Source organism: Anastrepha ludens, chromosome 2 (genome assembly GCF_028408465.1).
Source record: "Anastrepha ludens isolate Willacy chromosome 2, idAnaLude1.1, whole genome shotgun sequence".
NCBI classification, from domain to species: domain Eukaryota; kingdom Metazoa; phylum Arthropoda; class Insecta; order Diptera; family Tephritidae; genus Anastrepha; species Anastrepha ludens.
Window position 1 is genome coordinate 44,221,824 of NC_071498.1, and position 20,554 is coordinate 44,242,377.

The 20,554-nt window shown below is 37.1% G+C and overlaps 1 protein-coding gene across 3 annotated transcripts in view; it reads right to left on the bottom strand.

The window, feature by feature from the left end:
• Positions 1-20,554, bottom strand: part of LOC128869834 (dipeptidase 1) — a 127,363-nt gene that overhangs the window by 36,648 nt on the left and 70,161 nt on the right. For all 3 annotated transcript variants that reach the window (XM_054112442.1, XM_054112437.1, XM_054112448.1), the window contains 4 exons: positions 19,615-19,771; positions 19,051-19,183; positions 9,736-9,886; positions 2,700-2,769 (listed from right to left, as the gene is read on the bottom strand). In XM_054112442.1, coding sequence (XP_053968417.1) covers positions 2,700-2,769; positions 9,736-9,886; positions 19,051-19,183; positions 19,615-19,771 — 511 coding nt within the window. The remainder of the gene's footprint in view (positions 1-2,699; positions 2,770-9,735; positions 9,887-19,050; positions 19,184-19,614; positions 19,772-20,554) is intronic.

Consider the following 20,554-nt stretch of genomic DNA (forward strand, 5'->3'; position numbering starts at 1 on the left):
GCCCAAGAGTACCTCTAGCTACTACATTCACTTTTTCGGACTTCTAAATAAAGTGTGAAAGCGACTCTTTGAAAGAGTTAATAGGTTAAAATGTTCTATAAAAATATTATATTTCCCTATAATTTTACTTTTCGTCGCTCAAATAGCGTCTCTTGCTTCGGTTTTTTTTTTTTTTTTTTGTTTCAAAAAATCCTGGGGAAAATAATTTAACATTTAAAGTAAAATTTGTACCTGAGAATGTGAAAGACATCAGAGACCGTTTATGATATTATATGAAGCTTTTTTTGTTTGGATTTTTCATATATTTCTCACAAAAATGAAGAGAACAGTAAAATTTCCTAAATTTCTTAGTTAGCTTTGAAAAGCTGTATCTCGGTGCAAAATGGTCGCACGGAGACACGGTTCCAACAAAAAGCAATTTGAAGCTTTAAGTTTCTAGTCTTCAGATCTTTGAGCAAAATTTGTTTTTGATTAACGATTATATTGTAATCGTCCTTTCTTTGTTTTGATTGCACGGGCTTGGCAAAATTTTTCTTACCAAAACTAGCCATACAGTCAACTAGCTCGATTATTTAGCTTTTTGCAATTTTGCTTTTTTGGAATTCTCGCTACGATCATTTCTCTCTGAGATATCCGCATTTTACCGACCAGTAAAATATTTTTTTTTAATTTTTTTTTTTTTACTTTAATAAGATACTAACGCAAAAAAGCGAAAAAAGTTAAAAAAAAATTTTTTTTTCAATTTTATGTAAGAATGTTTAGCCAATGTTTCAAAACAATGCATTTGTTCTTTAATTTTTTTTGTAAAATTTTGATCAATCGGTCCGGAAAAACGGCTTGATGGATCGATTTAAAAATTTAAAAGGTTATTAGTGGAATATTAAACTGTAAAAATCCCTGGAAAACATAACGTCATATGAATTCAAAAAAGCCCTAAGTTACAAAAAATTCAAAATCGACTTTTTAGTTGATTATTATGCACCGTATCATTATACATGTTCCTTTAAAATTTTATAATCCAACAACCAATAATGACGTTGGTATAAACAAAATTCGAAAAGCCGGTGACGGTGACGGTGAATAAAACCTTTTCATTTTAAAAGGTTTTTTGCTTCTCCTGTAAAATTTTTAAAATGTAACTTAGGGCTTTTTTGATTTCATGTGACGATAAGTATCTACATTAATATTTGTGAGTGAGCGATAGATTTTCTGAAAAACCGTAAAAAGGCGTTTTTTTGTGTTCATTTCAAACCAACGTTCAGGGTTAAAAAAAAATAAAACTAGGATCTTATAGGAAATTTATTTTACTTTCCAAAACCATTGTCCCATTAATTGTGGAGTTATTAGTTGCTGAGATATTAATGATCAAAGGTAAAATGGTACTATTTCGTAAAATGCGGATATCTCAGAGAAAAATGATTGAAGCGAAAATTCAAAAATTGAAGCTAAATAATCAAGCTAGTCGACTGTATGGCTAATTTTAGTCGGAACAATTTGGCCAATCCCGTGCAATCAAAAAAAAAATGAAAAAATTTCGAAAATTTTTGTGTTTCCCTTTAACTGACGATTACAAAATAACCGTTAAATAAAAAAAATGTTTGCTCAAAGATCTTAAAACTAGAAATTTGAAGCTTCAAATTGCTTTTTGTCGGTACTCCGTGTGATCATTTGTCACCGAGGTACAGCTTTTAAAAAATAACTAAGAAATTTAGGACATTTTTCTGCTCCCTTAATTTTTGTCAGAAGTGTATATGGCACTCTTCATCCTAAATTGGAATCATTATTATCATCGTTCATTAACTCGAATCGACTTTCCATCCATCAGAATATAAACAATTTCATTTTTTTTTTTTTGCACGAAGGACACCCATACGTCTTTAGTGTACTTGGCGAAGATATTTTCTTGAAGTCTATTTTTGGAATCTCTATGCTCCACTTGGGAACTACGTGAACATATTATACATACATCTGTACTTTATTTGGTCAAAACTAAATTAATTATGAAACTGAGAGTTCTAGTTAAAAAGTTTGAAATTTTGATGTAGATTTTTTTTAATTTTGCGCTAACTTCAAATTATTTGGTTCGTGTTACAATATACATATTATGAACAATATTTTTATATGAAATTAAAATACATTGAAAAAAGTAAATAAACTTTCGAATTTAGCAAATTAATTAATGAACAAAGGCACATATACGTTTTTCTTCGCTATAGAGCCAACCAATATCAAATCAGTGCCCTAATACAAAATGCAAAAGTTAATTTCATTAAGAACTGCTATTCAAAACGCACCCGTATATTTTTGAAATATTATAATTAACTAATTTAAGTTCTCACATTCTAATTATATTCGATTTTTTTCATAGAACTGCAATCAAGCAGCTACTCTTTCTAGTTAGTAGCAAAAAAAAAAAATATTTATATCCTTTCTAATCAGTACGGACGTACATTCATATATACATACTTACCTGTATATGCATGTGTTTTAGTAATATTTCACAAAAGTGATGAGCATTTTAACATATCTCTGGGTGTATTTATTATTTTTTAAATCTCCCTCCTCTTTCTTTTTCCCCTCCTTTTTTCTGCTGCTTTTGCAAATTTATTTGCTTCAAATGCGCATACATTAACACCAAATCGTCCTCCTTCTCCACCTTTTCGTCGCTTTCCTCCCACCTCGTTATACCATTCACTTACCTTGCCAAATTTCGAGAGTCCTCCAATGTGTGGATATTTTCCTGGCTCGTCAACCTTACAGCAATCCGCCCTGCAAAATTAAAAGCACAAAATGAAAAACGTTAAATAAAAATATACAATATAATAATATGCACGTAAATAAGTAGCAGCAACAACATCGAATATAAAATGCATTAATCTACATTAAAAATGCGCTCCAAGATGAACACTTCTTCACTTCTGGAAGTGGATTTTTCATCATCATAATTTTGTGTAAGCGAGCGCAAATTCACAGAAAAATGGCAGACATCACTGTTTAACTGGCAAGGAACCCAGTGAACAAAAGTTGTCCAACATTTTGTGGCAGATTTTTTTTTTTTGTAAAAACTACCTTCAACACATTTTTTAACCTCAGACAGTCACACCTGACGCTGTAAGTCATCTGATTTGAGTTAAATTTTTTGTTAGGTCGTCACATCTGTGATTAACAATAATGACAAAATTGTATCGCCATTGCTTAATATTAATAAAAGTTGCGTGTGTTGTTGATTTTTTACAGCTCAAAAATGCACTCAATGATGCGAAAACCCTTATAGATGTTGGGACACTGTTTCGGTAATGATACTCTAAAAAACAACGAGTGGCATGAACGCTTCGGAAGAGATCGTGTATTTGGAAGATGACGCACTTAGTGGCAGGCCGTCGACATCGAAAACTGATGAAAACATCAATAAAGTGAAAGAAAAGTTGACCAATAAGCGCAAGTTAACCATCAGAAGGCTGTCAGAGGACTTAAAATTTGCTTATGAATCCGTTCAGGACATTTGTAAATAATGATTTTATTTTGCAAAGTTAGTTCCAAATCGCCAAAGGCAGGATTTCCAAGCCAGAATCCGATCCAACACTCATCAAATGCTTCATTACTGGAGACGAGACGTAGCTTTATGAGAGCGATACGCAATCCAGACATCAGACTAGTGAGTGGAGAGCTCCGAACGAACCAAGACCAAGAAACCACGTCGTTTTCAACCATAAAAGAAAGCGATGCTCAAGGTTTTTATGGATTGCAACGATATTGTACACCACGATTTTTTTACCAGAAGGTCAGTCAGTTGATAAGGACTATTATTTGAACGTTATGAGACTTTTATGCCAAAAGCGAAAGGATTTGTAGGAAACGAACTCGTAGATTTCAATTCCATGCAAAGCCTTCATTATCTGTGACTTTTTTACCAAGAACAAAACGAATGCCATCCAACAACCATCGAATTCACCTGATGTGACTCTTTGCAAAATTTTCTGTTTTATTGAGTCTAAAAATCACTACGGGGACCCACTTCGCCGTTTTAACAATCGAAAGAAAGTAATGGAAAAATGGAGGACGGCTCTGATGAATATACCGAAAATAGAATTCCAGAAACGTTTCGAGAGCTGGATCAAACGCTGACATCACTACGTTGCAGTTGATGGAAAATACTTTAAAGGCGGAACTTGATTATAACTCGAAAAGTTATGGGGAATCCCGTTATGAAACTTTCAGAGATTACTACCACCTGACTTGCCGCGTGCGTCTTGGTGTTGTTCCACAAATGGAGGGGCCTGCAGTTTTAAGCCGACTTCGAAAGGCAAATGCTTTTTCATGGCAAAAATACACTCGGAGGGTTTGCTAGCCGAGAAGCGACCGCTATTACAAAAACTTTTGCAATCATTTTTGGTGTTTCATGCACGAAACGCGCACTTCCAAATGGTATTATATTCTAATATATTTTTCAAAAATCATTAAAAATTATCTCTCAAAAATTTGGAACTCAAAAATAATTATTTTTCTTTTTTAGAAAAACAAAAGTTTTCTCCCCAAAAAACATAAAAATAAAGCTTTTAAACAAGTCAAAAAGATCCGAAGATATTTCATTTTAAAAAATATACCAAAATTTTCAACGTTGAAGAAATTAAATTATACAATTTTTTTGAAAAGTTTTTAAGTTTACTTTCAGTTTACGTTTTTGAATTTCAACAAAAAATTTCTATGTAATAGAAAAAATATTCTATGTAATAGAGAAAATATTATTTTTAAACTTCCCTTACATTTTCTTCTTCAAGAGAATCACGAGCTTTCGGAGAAAATTTTTAATAAAACCGTGAGCTTGCATTTAATACGGATAATAAATTCAGCAAATTATGTTCACTGGGAAGCAGAAAGCAGCATGTATTTGTGTGTGTTTGAACGCGTAATTCGGTAGCAGCTTACCTGTCCTGCTCGGCGAAGAAACATATGTATTTACACGTGTATTTACATATGTCTTTGGATAAGTTCATAACGCATGAATATATTAATGAGTTTTTTCTTTTACATTCGCATTCATGTGAATCTATATTTGACAGGGTGAAAAAGACGAAATGTTACGCAAATTGGTATGTGCTTTAATGCGCTTTACAGGAGTTAAAGTGTTACAAATCCAATCACTCTGCATATCAATGGTTTGGATAAAGTACAAATTATGTGAAAATACGAGGAAACTCCATTTAGTGGTAAATAAGATCTCAATAAATACACAATGGCTGAAACATTTTATTGAACTCTAATACTCGTAAAATCGCTAAAAGGTTATGAATTCACTTTTGAAGAGTGAGAGATATTCAATTACTTGGTATGCTTGCCAAGACTTAAGATGTTTCCTTTTTTTTTTCAAATTGTAATTTTGTGCACATTTTCTCGCTTAGTCTTTGATGTTGTTGGTGCGGAACGTCGATTTGACAAAGAAGCCCTTCACGTGTTCACATGTAGCCACTGGATAAGTTGCGAGTGATCTATGCTGATGGTGGAATAGAAGCAAAATTGCAAGTCTTTGCCACATCTCCTGGCAAAAATGATTGCGTTGGAATTGGCGGCTCGTTAAAGAGCTTCATTAGAAGTGAAAGTTTGCGAAGATCAGATGCTATAGCCATTTCAATTGCTACAGAATTATTCTATTTAGTAGAAAAACTTTGAATGTGTAAAAAATGTTCAAAGTGATTCCATGTCAAGTGATTCAAATATTTCCATGTATTTTGGACATTGTAAATTTTTCTGAAATCGGGTTTAATTGTAGGCTTGTGTAAGTTGAGCAGAAATAACTGCTGGTCACCTTCCTTTAACGAACATGCTCTCTGTTGTCCAACTAGCGAACATCATACAGATACGACTCTAAAGCACCCCATGCAGTTACAATGCAAGTGTGAGTCGGCTGCTGTGAGTGCCACTGCAGTTAACTCCAAAGATCATAGGCATCGCTTGAAGTTACATGCAAGTGTGAGTCTACTGCTAGGAGGGAGAACGGAGTAGTAAACAGTAAAGGGCAATTAAGTGGGAAGTTCACCTTCATCCGATAAGAATTGGTTAATGGGAGTTCTTTCCAAATGGACCAGCTTGGAGATGATTACGATTGTTGGCTTTGCTAAGCTTGCAAGATTATTGTAAATGCTTTTGTTTAGAAATAAATATTTTATAATTTTTATAATAAGAAATAAACTGAAATAATGTTAAAAAAAATTATATAATTTTGAGATTTATTCAATGTCGAATATTGTAGAACACTTTTAAAGAAAAATGTCTGTTTTTATACATTTTTTTTTAATTTTTAATCAGTACCTCAGTCGATCCATAATCAATATTAATTACAAAAAATTTTTTTTGATAAAACTTTAGTTTTTTGTTCATAAATTTTTGAGAAAAAAAATTTCTTCGTAGTGTTTGAAAGGCACACCCTATCAGATTGTTTTCTTATTTTTGCCATTAGTAGTGAAAACTATGATCAATAATCCCTGAAAGTTGTATAATGAGATTCACATAGTTATGTTTCGAGTTATATTCAAATTTGCTCTAGGTGAACCAATCAGTGCAAAATACTGCTCTAGCGAAGCGTTGCCATACGTACTCGTATATTACTTCGTTTGCAAACGAATCAAAGAGTCGCTACGCACCTTAACAAGCAGTTACTGCAATTTGAATACCGCTGAAAGTTTTGGTAATGCCACTATGAAATTTACAGGTAATCCTTAAGCATAGTTTCAGCTATTCATGAAAAAAAAATAAGAAAGAAATCTGAGGCGTAGTACTTTCCACAAATGGCCAACGCAAAAGTTTTAATTTTCAACAAAAAATTAAATTTTTTTCAAATACCTTTTATATCATTTTTGGCATTTGTCAAGCAGACAGATGTACAATTTTACCCTACAGGCCCGACATTAGTTGTTCCGGTTGGTCTACAACCACTTGATGCTTTCATCCAAGGAGAGGCCTTGAAGGCCATCTGCAGGCTGAAACACAATGGGAACTGGTACGACCACTATCCGGCATTGGAAAACAGCGAAGGCATGGACTTCGATCCAACGATTCTCTTCATGCCCCTTGACTCCATACCATCAAGAGTCGTACATAAAAAAAGATACAGTGCGGTGTTACCAGTGTCTTAATTGTGGTCAAACTCAGAAAATGAGCCCGACAAATACTGTTTTCGCATTTTCACGGATGGCTCCAGGAACGAGCACGGCTCACGCTCTGGGGTCTACATACGTGGAATCCAGCGGGACAAAACAACACTTTGCTCTTGGAATGCATGCATTTGTGTATCAAACGGAGGTGTATGCTGTTCAAGAAGCGATGAACTTTTCAGAGGCAGATCTATATATATCTGCAGCTACAGCCAAGCAAATCCTGGCTGAAATATGTCGGTAGACATAATAGGCTGATGCTAACATGGGTCCCGGGACACGTTGGTATCGTGGGCAACGAGGCCTCAGACTCCTTAGCTTGGATGGGCTCCAACTTCTTTGGCCCGGAGCCCATTCTGCCACTCCCTTCTTCAGCCATCAAAGCCATGGTGAGCAAATGAGTTACTACAAACTACAAGCGAACTTTGCAGGCTAAGAGAGGCTGCAGATGGACTAAACTGATGTTACCTGTCATGTCCGATGGACTGTCGCAGTTCCTCCTATCACTAAGCAGAAGGGACTGCAGACGGCTGGTTGGACTGATCACGGGCCACTTTCTGTGGGCAAAGCACATGGAAAGGTTGGGCATCTCAGACAGTGTACTCTGCCCAGCTTGTGAAGAAGAGGATGAGACGGCGGACCACTTCCTGTGCGTTTGCCGCACCTTCGCTCGAATCAGGCTTGAAGTCTTTGGCACTGATGTGTTAAGAAGCGACCACCTTGGCTTTTTGGCACCACAAGATCAACTCAGATATCATTCATTCCCTGTTCATTCCCTATAATCCTTTTTAACAAAATTGTTTGTTGGTATGAATTGATTTCGAAAAAAAAAAAAAGAAAACTTGAAATTTTTAAGGAGCTCCGGATGCCACTTTCCAATTCCTATGTAGAATAGCTCGTTGTGCCCAAAATTACAACGCCAAAGTTGGAGCTCAGCAGTCATCACTTTACCACTCCACCCATTTGTGGGATGGCTCATGCAAACCGTTTGCTGAAAATTACTCAACTCAATGGATCGGATACCGAGGCAACCATTTCTTCTTTCATGAGTAATTTCCCCTCAATTCATCCTTTGTATTTACTTCGACTAACTTTTTAAATATCTATCATCAAATTGAATGGTCATCTTTGGAGTTTTGTCAGAAAGGAATTCGGTTAATTGAATTGAAACACCCTTTGCAACTAATCAGTCAAAGACTATGCTACTTGTTTCGCAGGAAGTGTAGATGATCTAATGGGGCTTTATTTACATCTACAAAGCCATGGTAGGGTGGGTATAGAGCAGCCACGTGACATACACATGCGCTGCCAGGCTTAAGGATTCCTAGGCTGTTTAGGACTGTAGGTGGAAGTTATGTATGTTGGCAGTTTTTTAATTTTCTCCGTGTGCAATTTATTTAATTTATCTTGTGAGGCAATAGTTATGATGGTAGCTTGGTTCTGCTGCTGCGTTTTCGAACCCACGTACTGAAGCTCCGGGACACAAGCGAGTGCACACGGTGCAGTGGGAGAGCGTCATCACAAGCAAGCCTACCAGAACTCATCTATGGCCACATAACAGATAAAATGGCAAATTACGCGGCCGTCGTAATGAGTGGGTGCGTGCGGAAATATTATTCGGTTGATCCCGAACTCGATACCCACTGTGGACATGAGACTTGAAATAATAAAAAAATCGTATTCCAATAACTTTCATCATCCGGCAGGCAATGGTTAACCTTCTAGTATATTGGTGGCAAGAAAAAGCTGCACATAACACCTTTCGCAGACGACACAAGGCATACCACAAGCTGGAGGATAAGCACGGTCAAAGATTTAAGCATTAAAAGTTAGCTGTGAGCAAAGTTTGCTTTTCTAATATCAATCTATTGATTGATGTGCGCATACTTTTGTTGTACTTAAGTACGAAAACACATTTATAAAATCAATTACCACGCATTACAGTAAAAATGTGGGTTTACTTTCAAAGACTAAAGGCATTAGGAAAGTTTGTTAAATGAGCTTATGTCTATGAACAGATGAGTGAATCCTTAACAAATTGTAATACCAGAAACAAGGAATAGGGAAAACTTAGAAAACCTTTTATTTAAGAATTTATATATTTTTTCGTTTTATTTAAACATTTTTTATAAATTTCCTTTCAACTTTGTTTTCATTTCCCTCCGATGCTGAGCAATTTTACTATGTGAACCATTTGGTTTGGCTTGGCATCAACTGTTATTTGTTTACTTTTCATTTTGTATTCAAAGTTTTCCACATTTTTGTGACCCTTTTCAAACATCAGACATGTAGAAAAAAAGTTTACTAATCCTACGAATACAATACATTGTGAGTAAAAAGTAAAGCGCCACTTTTTTATTTATTTACTTTTTGTGTTTTGAACATGGAAATTTTGTTTTTCACAATATAACACTTTCCTCGACAAATTTGTACTTCTACAAATGCCAACAAATGACATAAACAGTTGGATGTGTGTGTATGAGTGTGTTGCTTTCAAACTGTACACATCCATAAATGTAGTATATTTTGTATGTGTGCATGAATTTTCGTAATTTTCGCAAAATTCCATACATTTTTCCATACTTACCAGGGCGTATTGCAGGTGTGTGTCAGTGTCAAATAGCGAGCGCCAAGCTGATAGAACATTCTCAAAACACTCAGACTGGTGCCAATCGAATGGCCACCCTCCACACCAATCAGGCTGGCAATTTTTCCACTTCTATGCACCTCTTCAATTCCTGGAAAATGTAATGGGCATAAGTAAGGAAAAAAATATATAAGAGAGAATATTTAAATTAGTGGCAAAACATGTGGCAGATTAGGAGCGCACCCACGTACATACTTGAACACATTTGGGTATGTAAGTACATACATTAAAGATTATAAAGTATTAGAGGTAGTTGCTCGGGATTTTTTACAAATATGCGCATTCCCGAAATTGCGGGATTGCTCCCGAAACACAACTTTTGTACATTAAGTAAAATTTCAATAAGCCTAGTGTTCCTATAAAAACCGTTAAAAACATACTACACACAAAAGAGAAGCAAAGAAAAAATGATATTCACAATTATAGGCCGATTTCCAAGCTATTAAGCATCTCTAAACTCTTTGAATGCATTGTGAAGTACAACATTTTTTTTTGCGTTTAAGTCTAACACAAACTAGTCCTGAATGAAGCATACTGGCTGACTGAGAAAGAATGGCGGGGTAGTAGCATAGGAATTTATAGTAATAGTCAAGCTGCACTAAGAGCCCTTGCTAACCCACTCTGCTCTTCGATCTTAGTTGGTGAATGTAAGACAAAAAACTAAACAGTGCTACAAAACACAACCCAGTTTGTCTTATTTGGATACCTGGACATTATGGTACTACATGGAATGAGTTGGCTCATAAACAGACTCATGAAAGTTCTGGAAGCATATCACTAGGCCCGAACCCTTTCTAGGTGTCAATTCTGCATTGCTTCAACTATGGATTGACGACTACATGAGGTCTATCCATAGAAGACATTGGTCTGAGTTGGACTCTTGCAGAGTAGCCAAGTGGCCTAAGGCCTGGAAAGTCTACCATCGACCAAATATTCACAATACACAAATATTGGAAAAGATCCATGAAAGGAGAATAGACACACACCATCTTTTCGTGGATTTCAAAGCTACATTCAACTGAAAGGAGTTACCTGTATGCCGCGATGTCTGAATTTGGTATCCCCGCAAAACTAATACGCCTATGCAAGATGACGTTGCCACCAATACCACCTGCGCCACCAGAATTGGGAAGGACCTCTCCGAGCCGTTTGATACCATTCCAGGTTTCAGACAGGGTGACCCGCTGTCGTGTGATTTCTTTAACCTGATGTTGAAACTATCGTACGAGCCGCACAACTTAATCGCTCAGGCACAAATTTTTATAAGAGCATGCAATTATTGGCGTATGCCGATGATATTGACATCATCGGCCTTAACAACCGCGCTGTGAGTTCTGCCTTCTCCAAACTGGATAAAGAGGCAAAGCGAATGGGTCTGGTGGTGAGCGAGGACAAAACGAAGTATCTCTTGTCACCAAACAAACAGTCGGCGCACACGCGTATCGGCACCCTCGTCACTGCTGACAATTATGATTTCGAGCTTGTGAAAGACTTCGTTTATTTAGGAACCAGCATTAACACCGATAACAATGTCAGCCTTGAAATCCAACGTAGAATTTCTCTTGCCAACAAGTGCTACTTTGGACTAAGTAGGCAATTGAGTAGTAAAGTCCTCTCTCGACGAACAAAACTAACGCTCTACAAGGCTCTCATCATGCCCGTCCTAACGTATGGCGCAGAAGCGTGGACGATAACACCACCGATGAAGCGACGCTTGGAGTGTTTGAGAGAAAGATTCTGCGTAAGATTTTTGGACCTTTGCACGTTGGCAACGGCGAATATCGCAGGCGATGGAACGATGAGCTGTATGAGCTTTACGACGACATAGACATAGCGCAGCGAATAAAGATCCAGCGGCTACGTTGGCTGGGTCATGTCGTCCGTATGGATACAACGCTCCAGCTTTGAAAGTATTCGACGCGGTACCAGCTGGTGGTAGCAGAGGAAGAGGAAAGCCTCTTTTGCGTTGGAAAGATCAAGTGGACAAGGATTTGACTTCACTTGGTGTGTCCAACTGGCGCCGGTTAGCACGAGAAAGAAACGACTGGCGTGCTTTGTTAAACGCGGCCAAAATCCCGTAAGCGGTTATCGCGCCAATTAAGAAGAAGAAGAATTGCAATAAAAATCTTTGAAGTTGGTGTTAAATTAAAATCTACTCGTTTGTATCTGAAATGGTTTCTGAAATGGAAAGTTGAAGCCACATGCATTTTACAAACAACTTTGCACCGTACTCTGCCCATAAGCGTCAAAATCTTTGCGAATGTCCTCCGAGCTACAAGACTCAATAAATTTTATGTGCACTTACAGAGACCTCACAACCCATAGAACTCAAATAAATAAACAACTCTAGAGTACTTCTTTCCATCCTTGCATTCTCACTCTCCCTAAGGCAATCCTAGGATTTTATATCCGATGATCACCAGACCCTATTTTTGAACTATTCAGCATATTAAGGAGCTTTTCACAAACACAACTTAGGTCAGCTTAGTACTTTTACCTGTAAGGAACAATAATGATGGTTTCTAATGTACTATTTAAAATATTAATAAACATTAGTCTTAGCTCAAGAATCCATCACGATTTATGGGTCTAATAACAGAAGCTGTTAAAGTCAGATAAATTTTGTTGCCAAAAGTCCACAGCCCATATTTATTGTCTTCCTTCAGTCTATGTCATATTTATTGTTACAATAATAAAGTCTGTTTTCTTAAACTTTCTGCCATATTAGACATAAGACATTTGGCTATTGATTCAGGTTTATATATTTAACAAATCGTATTCGCGACGGCAACGCTGTTCTTTACGAACTATCCGAACCTTAGCCAGCACGTCCGATACCGACGTAGTTGACGGAAAACCCATTTTAATTTATTAGGGATCTCATTTTTAAGATTGACGTACACTTAACGCCTGCCACCGCAATCACATCAAATACTTTCAGAATTGAAGTACTTGAAACTCATTCCAGTGATATTTCCTATACAAATAAGCAAATTGACCACTAAATCACTTCCTATACAATCCTTTTAAGTTCATCCAAATATCTCCATAGTTTTCACCACAGCTAAAGTATATGGACAAATCAGCCTTTCATAGAACCTTTCAGACGAATACCTCACCTCATTTCATGGTGCCTTATGGACCCTTCATACCATCTTTGTTTCTGTACTGCCAAGCCCATTTCTATTTGATTTCATTCCTTTTACTACTAGAACTACGTAACAGTTTGCCAACTTGTTCTCATCTTTCTTGTGGCATATTGAAAAAACTGCGGATACGAAGCCATGGATCATCGCTCAGCATATGTAGGTAAAAGGGAGAAGAAGTAATCTGTGTGTTATACGGCCATTTTGACGTTCACATGTAAGGGTTCTTTCAACAACTGCTTTGACTTAGCTACGTCATATATACCTAAGGCTAATCATGCTCCAGATATGAATCACGACTTATTAGGGTAAATAGCAAAGAAATCAAAAGTGCGCCCGAGTACAATAGAGGAAAAAGTCTTTCATAGAGGCTTTTTGGTTTGCACCCTAATCGGTAAACTATGGCAGAGCCACATACAAGAAATAGAATACATGTAACCAAGCGTAGTCGTTGTCGGGCTGATGATTGATGGATGATGTGATGGTTTCACCGGGTCTCAAAAGCTCTGAATACGCCAAGTTGATAAGAACAACATTGATTGAATGATAGAGAGTAATCTTGTCTAATACCACAAAAAGCTCAAATGGATTGCACTCGAATGCAGCCAGAATGAGCCGAGATACATTTGTAGGCCAAAAATGTGGCATTGATTCTAATCTAACGAGTTTATTGTACTTATAATTTAAGCGTTTCACACCTTCTCATGCGTGAGAGCCAGGTGTTTTCCCCTTTTTCTTGATTAGCATGATAACCGCTTAAGCGACTTTGATCGAGTTTAATAAAACGAGCTTTCTCGTGCTAGTTTAAAGAAACCAAGCCCCTCTCCATATGATCTTTCCAATGCAAAGGAGGCCTTCCTCTACCGCTGCTCCCAACAACAAGTCAGATGTTGTCATCGTTCAAGTCGTCCCATGATGAGAGCCTTATAAAGTGTGATTTTTGTTCGTCGAGAAAATAATTGACTACTTAATTGTCTACTTAGTCCAAAGTAGCTTTCGTTGGCAAGAAGATTCTCCGTTGGATATCAAGGCTGATATTATTATCGGTGCTAATGCGGGTCCAAATAAACGAAGTGTTTGGCTGAGCTATTCCTCCTATTTGTGGTGCGCGTCTTGATGTTGTTCCACAAATGGGGGGGCCTACAGTTTCAAGCCGATTCCAAACGGCAGATATTTTTTATGAAGAGCTTTTTCATGGCAGAAATACACTCGGAGGTTTGCCATTGCCTGCCGAGGGGCAATCGCTATTAGAGGGCCGGAGTCACTTACCACTTCAAAATTATAACTGCGCCGATTGCTTTTTTGATGTCTTTTTTTCTTTCACATTGTATTACCTTTTTCTCGTTCATCACCAAATCCATTTGCTTCACCTCTTCATACAGCTTAGGAAGTGGTATATTTTTAACCAGTTATTTCCACCCATCTCTAGCTAGTTCACTTCCCAGCATAATTACTCTTCTTATGCTTTTTGCTTATGTTTGCCATAAATAAAGGTCAAGTGGTGAAACCTTTCGTTCACTCAAAGTGGACCCAATCAAACTCGGTTGAAATTAACATGTGTCCAACTAAATGTTAACAATAAAAGGACATGGTCTGGTATGTAAAAAGGGAAGGCAAAAATTTTGGAGAAGGAGAAATATTAAATATACCTATGTAAGTACATCTTCTACAAATGTGCCGAACTCTGGTGTCACCTTTTCTAGCCAATCTAAATCAGTAGACAGACATCAACTTGAAATGACTGATGAGATTTATGCCAGCCACTGGATAGTTCAGAAGGGGTGGCAAATAAATACTTCTAAATATAGATAACTGTCTCACAATGTCTGAGATCCAGTCTTACCTATCAATTTGCTAGGTACATACAAATGTACACTGTTGAAAAATAAAATAGAAACAGTGTACTTAAATTTTTCGAATGGACTGTATTACTTGTGTAATATAATGGGTGGTTAAACTTCAAGGGCCGTTGTTGAATGTGAACCACACCTAAACGTCAACGATACCGCTGGACTTCTTTCCTTGGAGTCATTTGAAAGAAAAGGTGTACGTCCATAAGCCAGCAACAATTCAAGAGCTAAAGGATGAGATAATTCGGCACATTAACGGCATAGAACCTCAATTATGCCTCAGCGTCATCGAAAATTTGGACCATCGGATGGAGGTGTGCCGCCGAGGCCGCGGCGGTCATTTTGCCAATATTTTGTGCCATACGTAATTGAATTATACTAGTATTATCATAATATAGAGAAATGATAAGAATTTCTTACAAGAATTTTTTTTTTTTTTTTTTTTTTTTTCGAACTCCATTTATTCCATACAATCTGTCATAACAATAACAATAAGTACTATTTTTACCTACAATTTAAATAAGAATAGCTTAGAGTAAGAATTCCCAGTGGAATTCGTTACTTAATAATGAGCAACATATAACATATACATATATTATACAATTTTACAACTTTTGCATTTACGTATATTACGGTTTAAATCTTTGCATTAAATCGTTAGGTTGACATATTTTTAATTTTGAGGAGTAGCTTATCTTGGAAAGGTTATTTGCTCGATTATTTGGATGAGTGGCAAGTCGGTTGTTGTATCTCTGGCTGAGGTTGTTTATTTCTTCGAAAACTGTCGTAACTTTTAGGTCACGGTGCAATATCTCGTTTCGTACAAACCATGGCGCATTGGCACACATGCGGAGCACCTTTGACTGAAATCTTTGCATGATTTCTAGATTTGATTTTGCTGCTGAGCCCCATAATTGAACGCCATACGTCCATATCGGTTTCAGAATAGCTTTGTAGATAAGCACCTTATTGTCTAGTGTAAGTGCTGAATTGTAGCCGATTAACCAGTGTAGTGATCGCAATTTCAGTCCAAGTTGCTTTCGCTTTAAAAATATATGCGATCGCCAAGTAAGACGCCGGTCTAATAGAATACCTAAATATTTGGCATTATCTGTTTGTGGTATTGGAACGCTGTTAAGAGATACGGCAGGACATGAGCCATTTCGAAGAGTGAATGTTATCTGCGTCGATTTGCTTTCGTTAGCTTTTATGCGCCATTTTTTCATCCAGCCGCTAACACTGTTAAGGTTTTCTTGTAGGTAATCAGAAGCAATTGAGGGAAGGGTATTCCCTTCATTGTAGAGAATTGTATTTTATTTAAAATCAATACCGGCCCTTGAAACTTAACCACCCTTTAGATAAGGAACTATTTGCATTTGGTGGTATTTGGAGGTGTGCCACCGAGGCCGCGGCGCTTATTTGGCCAATATTTTGTTCCATTCGTAATTGAGTCATACAAGTATTATCATAATAAAGAGAAATAATACAATAATAATTAAAAAAAAATATATATTTTATTTAAAATCAACACCGGCCCTTGAAACTTAACCACCCTTTATAATATGTGATCAGTGGTTAACGGCTTTTTCTCCTGCATTACATTTTATCTTCTATTTTGCCTCATTCCTATTTTCGACTTGAGTAAACAAATGAGTTTTGTGCTTGGAAAAAATAAAAGAAACAGTAACTATTTGGTGATAGCAATAAATTTTAAACGCATTTCGCACAGTCGCCTTTAATGGGTCGCGCTAAGTATTGTACGAAGGAAAAAGCCAGATGAATGAAATATTTAAGAAAATAAGGAAAAAGGATGAATCAAATAGCAGAATTAATGAAGATCCGTGTCAAGCGCAAGAAAGGCTTGCTTCGTATTAGGCGATCGTTATCGACTTCAATTGATGCGATTGAGCCGAGCACTGCGCGAGAAGCGGCCGCAATACGCGGAGAGGCATGAAAAAGTGATTCTACAGCATGACAACGCTCGGTCTCATGTTGCCAAACCCGTTAAAACTTACCTGGAAACACTGAAATGGGAAATCCTCCCCCACCCGCCATATTCTCCAGTTATTGCGCCGTCGGATTATCACCTGTTCCGATCGGTGGCATCATCGATGGTCTACCTGACCAGCAGTTCCATTCATATGAAGACATCAAAAAAATGGCCTGATCCGAGGATAGCTTCAAAAGGTGAACAGTTTTACCGCGACGGTGTACGAGATCTACCAGAAAAATGGGAAAAAGTAGTAGCCAGCGATGGGCAATACTTTCAATGATGCACTTGTAACCATTATTTCAGATTAAAGTTGTACAGGTATTTTCTTCAGAAAAACAGCGAGAACTTAGTTGCGCACCTAATATACAATATTTAGATCTAACGGAAAACAATATGTTTAATGGCTCACAAGTACAACATTTGATCCCAAGTATATGAAAAAACAAGTAAAGCACGGTGGCAAATCAATGTCGGTGGGAAGATGCTCCTAGGAGGAAGGAATAGGTCCAATGTGCGGTGGACTATGTGTGAATATTAGATAAGGCTATGCTCCCTATTCAAGAGAAGAAATGTCACTAAGATGGGAATTTAAGCAGAATACAGATCCCAAGCATTCATCGAAATTAGGAAAGCAGTGGTTGAAAAAGTGAATGTTTTAGAATGGCCGTCGCAGCATCTTTGGGCAGAGCTGAAAAAGATAATCGGGTCACAGCCACAAATAGAGCAGAAATGTGTAATTAAAATTCAGAAGTTTTGGTGCTCTATTTCTCTGTATAAATGTGCAAGTTAAGTATATTCAATACAATGAAAATATGAAGAAGTCATAAAACCAGCAAGATGTACTAAATAAATTATCTATGTGTAAGCACATTTTTTGTCTCAAAATACTGATTTGTTGTCGCAAAACTTCTTGTTTCTATAATTTTACCCAAGGAACGTTACCTAAATTTGATGAATTTTTATTGTAGAATATTTGGGAGGAACCTGTAAGAGCCGTTTGATACCAAATGAAGTTGCAGACAGTGTAACTCGATGACGTGTGACTTCTTTAACCTAATCCTGGAAAAGATCGTGTGAGCCGCGGAACTTAATCGCCCCGGCACAATTTTTTATAGGAGCGTACAATTGCTGGCGTATGCCGGCGATATTGGCATCATCGGCCTCAACAGCCCCGCTATTATATATAATAGTTCTGCCTTTCCCATGTTAGGTTAAGCGTTTTCCAAACTAGATAGAGAAGCAAAGCGAATGGGTCCAGTGGTGAAAGAGGACAAAACGAAGTACTTCCTCTCATAAAACAAACAGTAGGCCACTCACATGTTGACACCTTCGTCACTTTTGACCGTTATGATTTCGAGGTGCGAAGAGACTTCGTTTATCTAGGAACCAGCGTTAACACCGAAAACAATGTCAGACTTGAAATCCAATGGAGAATCTCTCTTGCCAGCATGTGCTACTTTGGACTAAGTAGGCAATTGAGTAGTAAATTTCCCTCTCGACGAACAAAAGTAATTTATAAGTTTCTCGTCCCTTGAAGAGTTTAAAATAACGATTCTTCGGACCATTCTGCATTTTTTGACCATTGCACGTTGACGATGGCGAGTTTCATAGGTGACGGAACAATGAGCTGTATGAGCTTTACGGCGACATAAACATAGTTCAGCGTGGAAATCTCCAGCGGCTCGGCTGGTTAGGACATGTGTTCCTAATAGGAACAGACGCTTCAGCTCTGAAAGTATTCGATGTGTAAAACTTCGACCTATTCTGCAAAACTGGCACCTGTTAGTACGATAAGGAAATGACGATGCGCTTTCTTAAACACGACCAAAATAGCTTAAGCGGTTATAGCGTCAATCAAGAAAAAGAAGAAGAATATTTGAAAAAGAGACGGAGTTTTCAAAAATTAAAAAAAATAAAAGAGATTACGTAAAAATATTTGTTTTTATTATATTTTCCAACAGTGTATGTCTGCTAATAATCTGAAAGACTCTCTTGATAATGTGCGACTGAATTCCATTGCAAATTATTATTTTCACTCATTTCATTTTGCCCATTTTTAGGATTTTCTGAAAAATTACTGCTATTTCACGAATGTCGCACACAAAGGACATAAAGTCGTCTAGCGTCTGAACGACTGTGCATGCACTTCGTATTACAATTCATGCACCTCCACAACCTCATTTACTTACATATTTACATACCACACACATTTACACATTTATACAAGTCACACACATATCACGTACATATTTGGCATTCTGCTTACCTGAAGCATCTGTGACGAAAGTCATTTGATTGGGATACAAATTTACCAGACGTCGTATTAAGTCTATTTGTTCCAACGTCAATTGCACGGCATCCATATGTTGAGAGGAGCAGGGCACATATGCCGACCAGAACTGTAGTGTGGAAAAGAAGAACAAGAAGAAGAAGAAAACACAAGAAGCACAGTAAAAAAGTTATTCAATAACAACAATCTGCCAAAAATAAAAACAAATAAACAAATGTGGTTGAATAGCAACCAATATTCATAAAAAAAATAGCAAACAAAAAAATAAAGATAAAAAAAGGAACTGTTTTGCAAAAAAACTTTTTGTCAGTCCACAAACTCAATTTGTGTGCGCTTCCTTTTGCTCGTTTTGAAACTTATGAAATTCCACTTTTCGCAATTCGACCTGTTGAGCCGCGCAAACTAAGCGCCTCCATGCAAACATACCTACTTACAAATACATATATATATATATATATATATATATGTATGTATGTATGTATAAATTTGTGAAAATATATTTGCATATGTCTGCGCGTGAGCCTCTTTTGTTCTACATACCTGTGCCGCCACCATGCCCTCCTTCAGACGCGGCAAATCGGTGTGACTCCAAGCGCTCGCCGACCATGGCAACACTTCACGCAAATCGCTTGCAAAAGGAAAATCTTGCAGACGATTTTTCAAAAATTTCCGTATATTCCACGCCAAATCGTTGTGACTGCATACACAGACAGTTGTTTATGTGTGCACATCGGTGGGTGTGTGGCGGGGCGTTGTTGAAAGGAGAAAAGATAAAAGAGATATGTGCGGTTAGATTCATTGAAAACACATTGTTGTCTGCTACACTGCAGGATTTAGTGGGTGTTTTATTATTATCTTTGTTTTAGTTTTTTTGTTTTTGGAGACGTACATCTTTTTTGAAATACTCGTAAAGCACAGAAAATCAATTAAGAGGTAAATATTTCACGCTTTATAGTACAACACCTAGGATCCTTTTCTCAACTTTTCTTTAGCATTACACATGGCAATAAACATATTTCTCTACTCTCTAAAGCTTGCTAAGCTCTCCAGCTCATATATTTACAGGTTAGTTGATGTGCTCTTTAAAATGTTTAGCTCGGTTTAAAGTGTAGGAAAGTGAAATTATTTAAGGGAATGTAAATAAATTAAACGCAGAAAATCCTAGTGGCCTTTTGAGAGCCGCATCGCTACTAGGTGGGCGTTTGACTTCATGTTAGAGACGGCCTTTAATCAGCAATCTAAGAGCTCATCCCATGATTGGCATTATATGCAGACTATTCAGACATGAATTCAAATCGATATGAAACTATGTCTCCAAGGGGTACGCGGTCAACGGATAGTAATTTTGCCTTACCAGTAGCAAGCACATCGGATTTGGAGGTGCTAAATTCAAGTGAAAGTATTTCTTGGATGAATGAAACGAATACAATCAATCAAAATCAAAACTCTATGCATGCAGAACGAAACCAACTCACAAGCA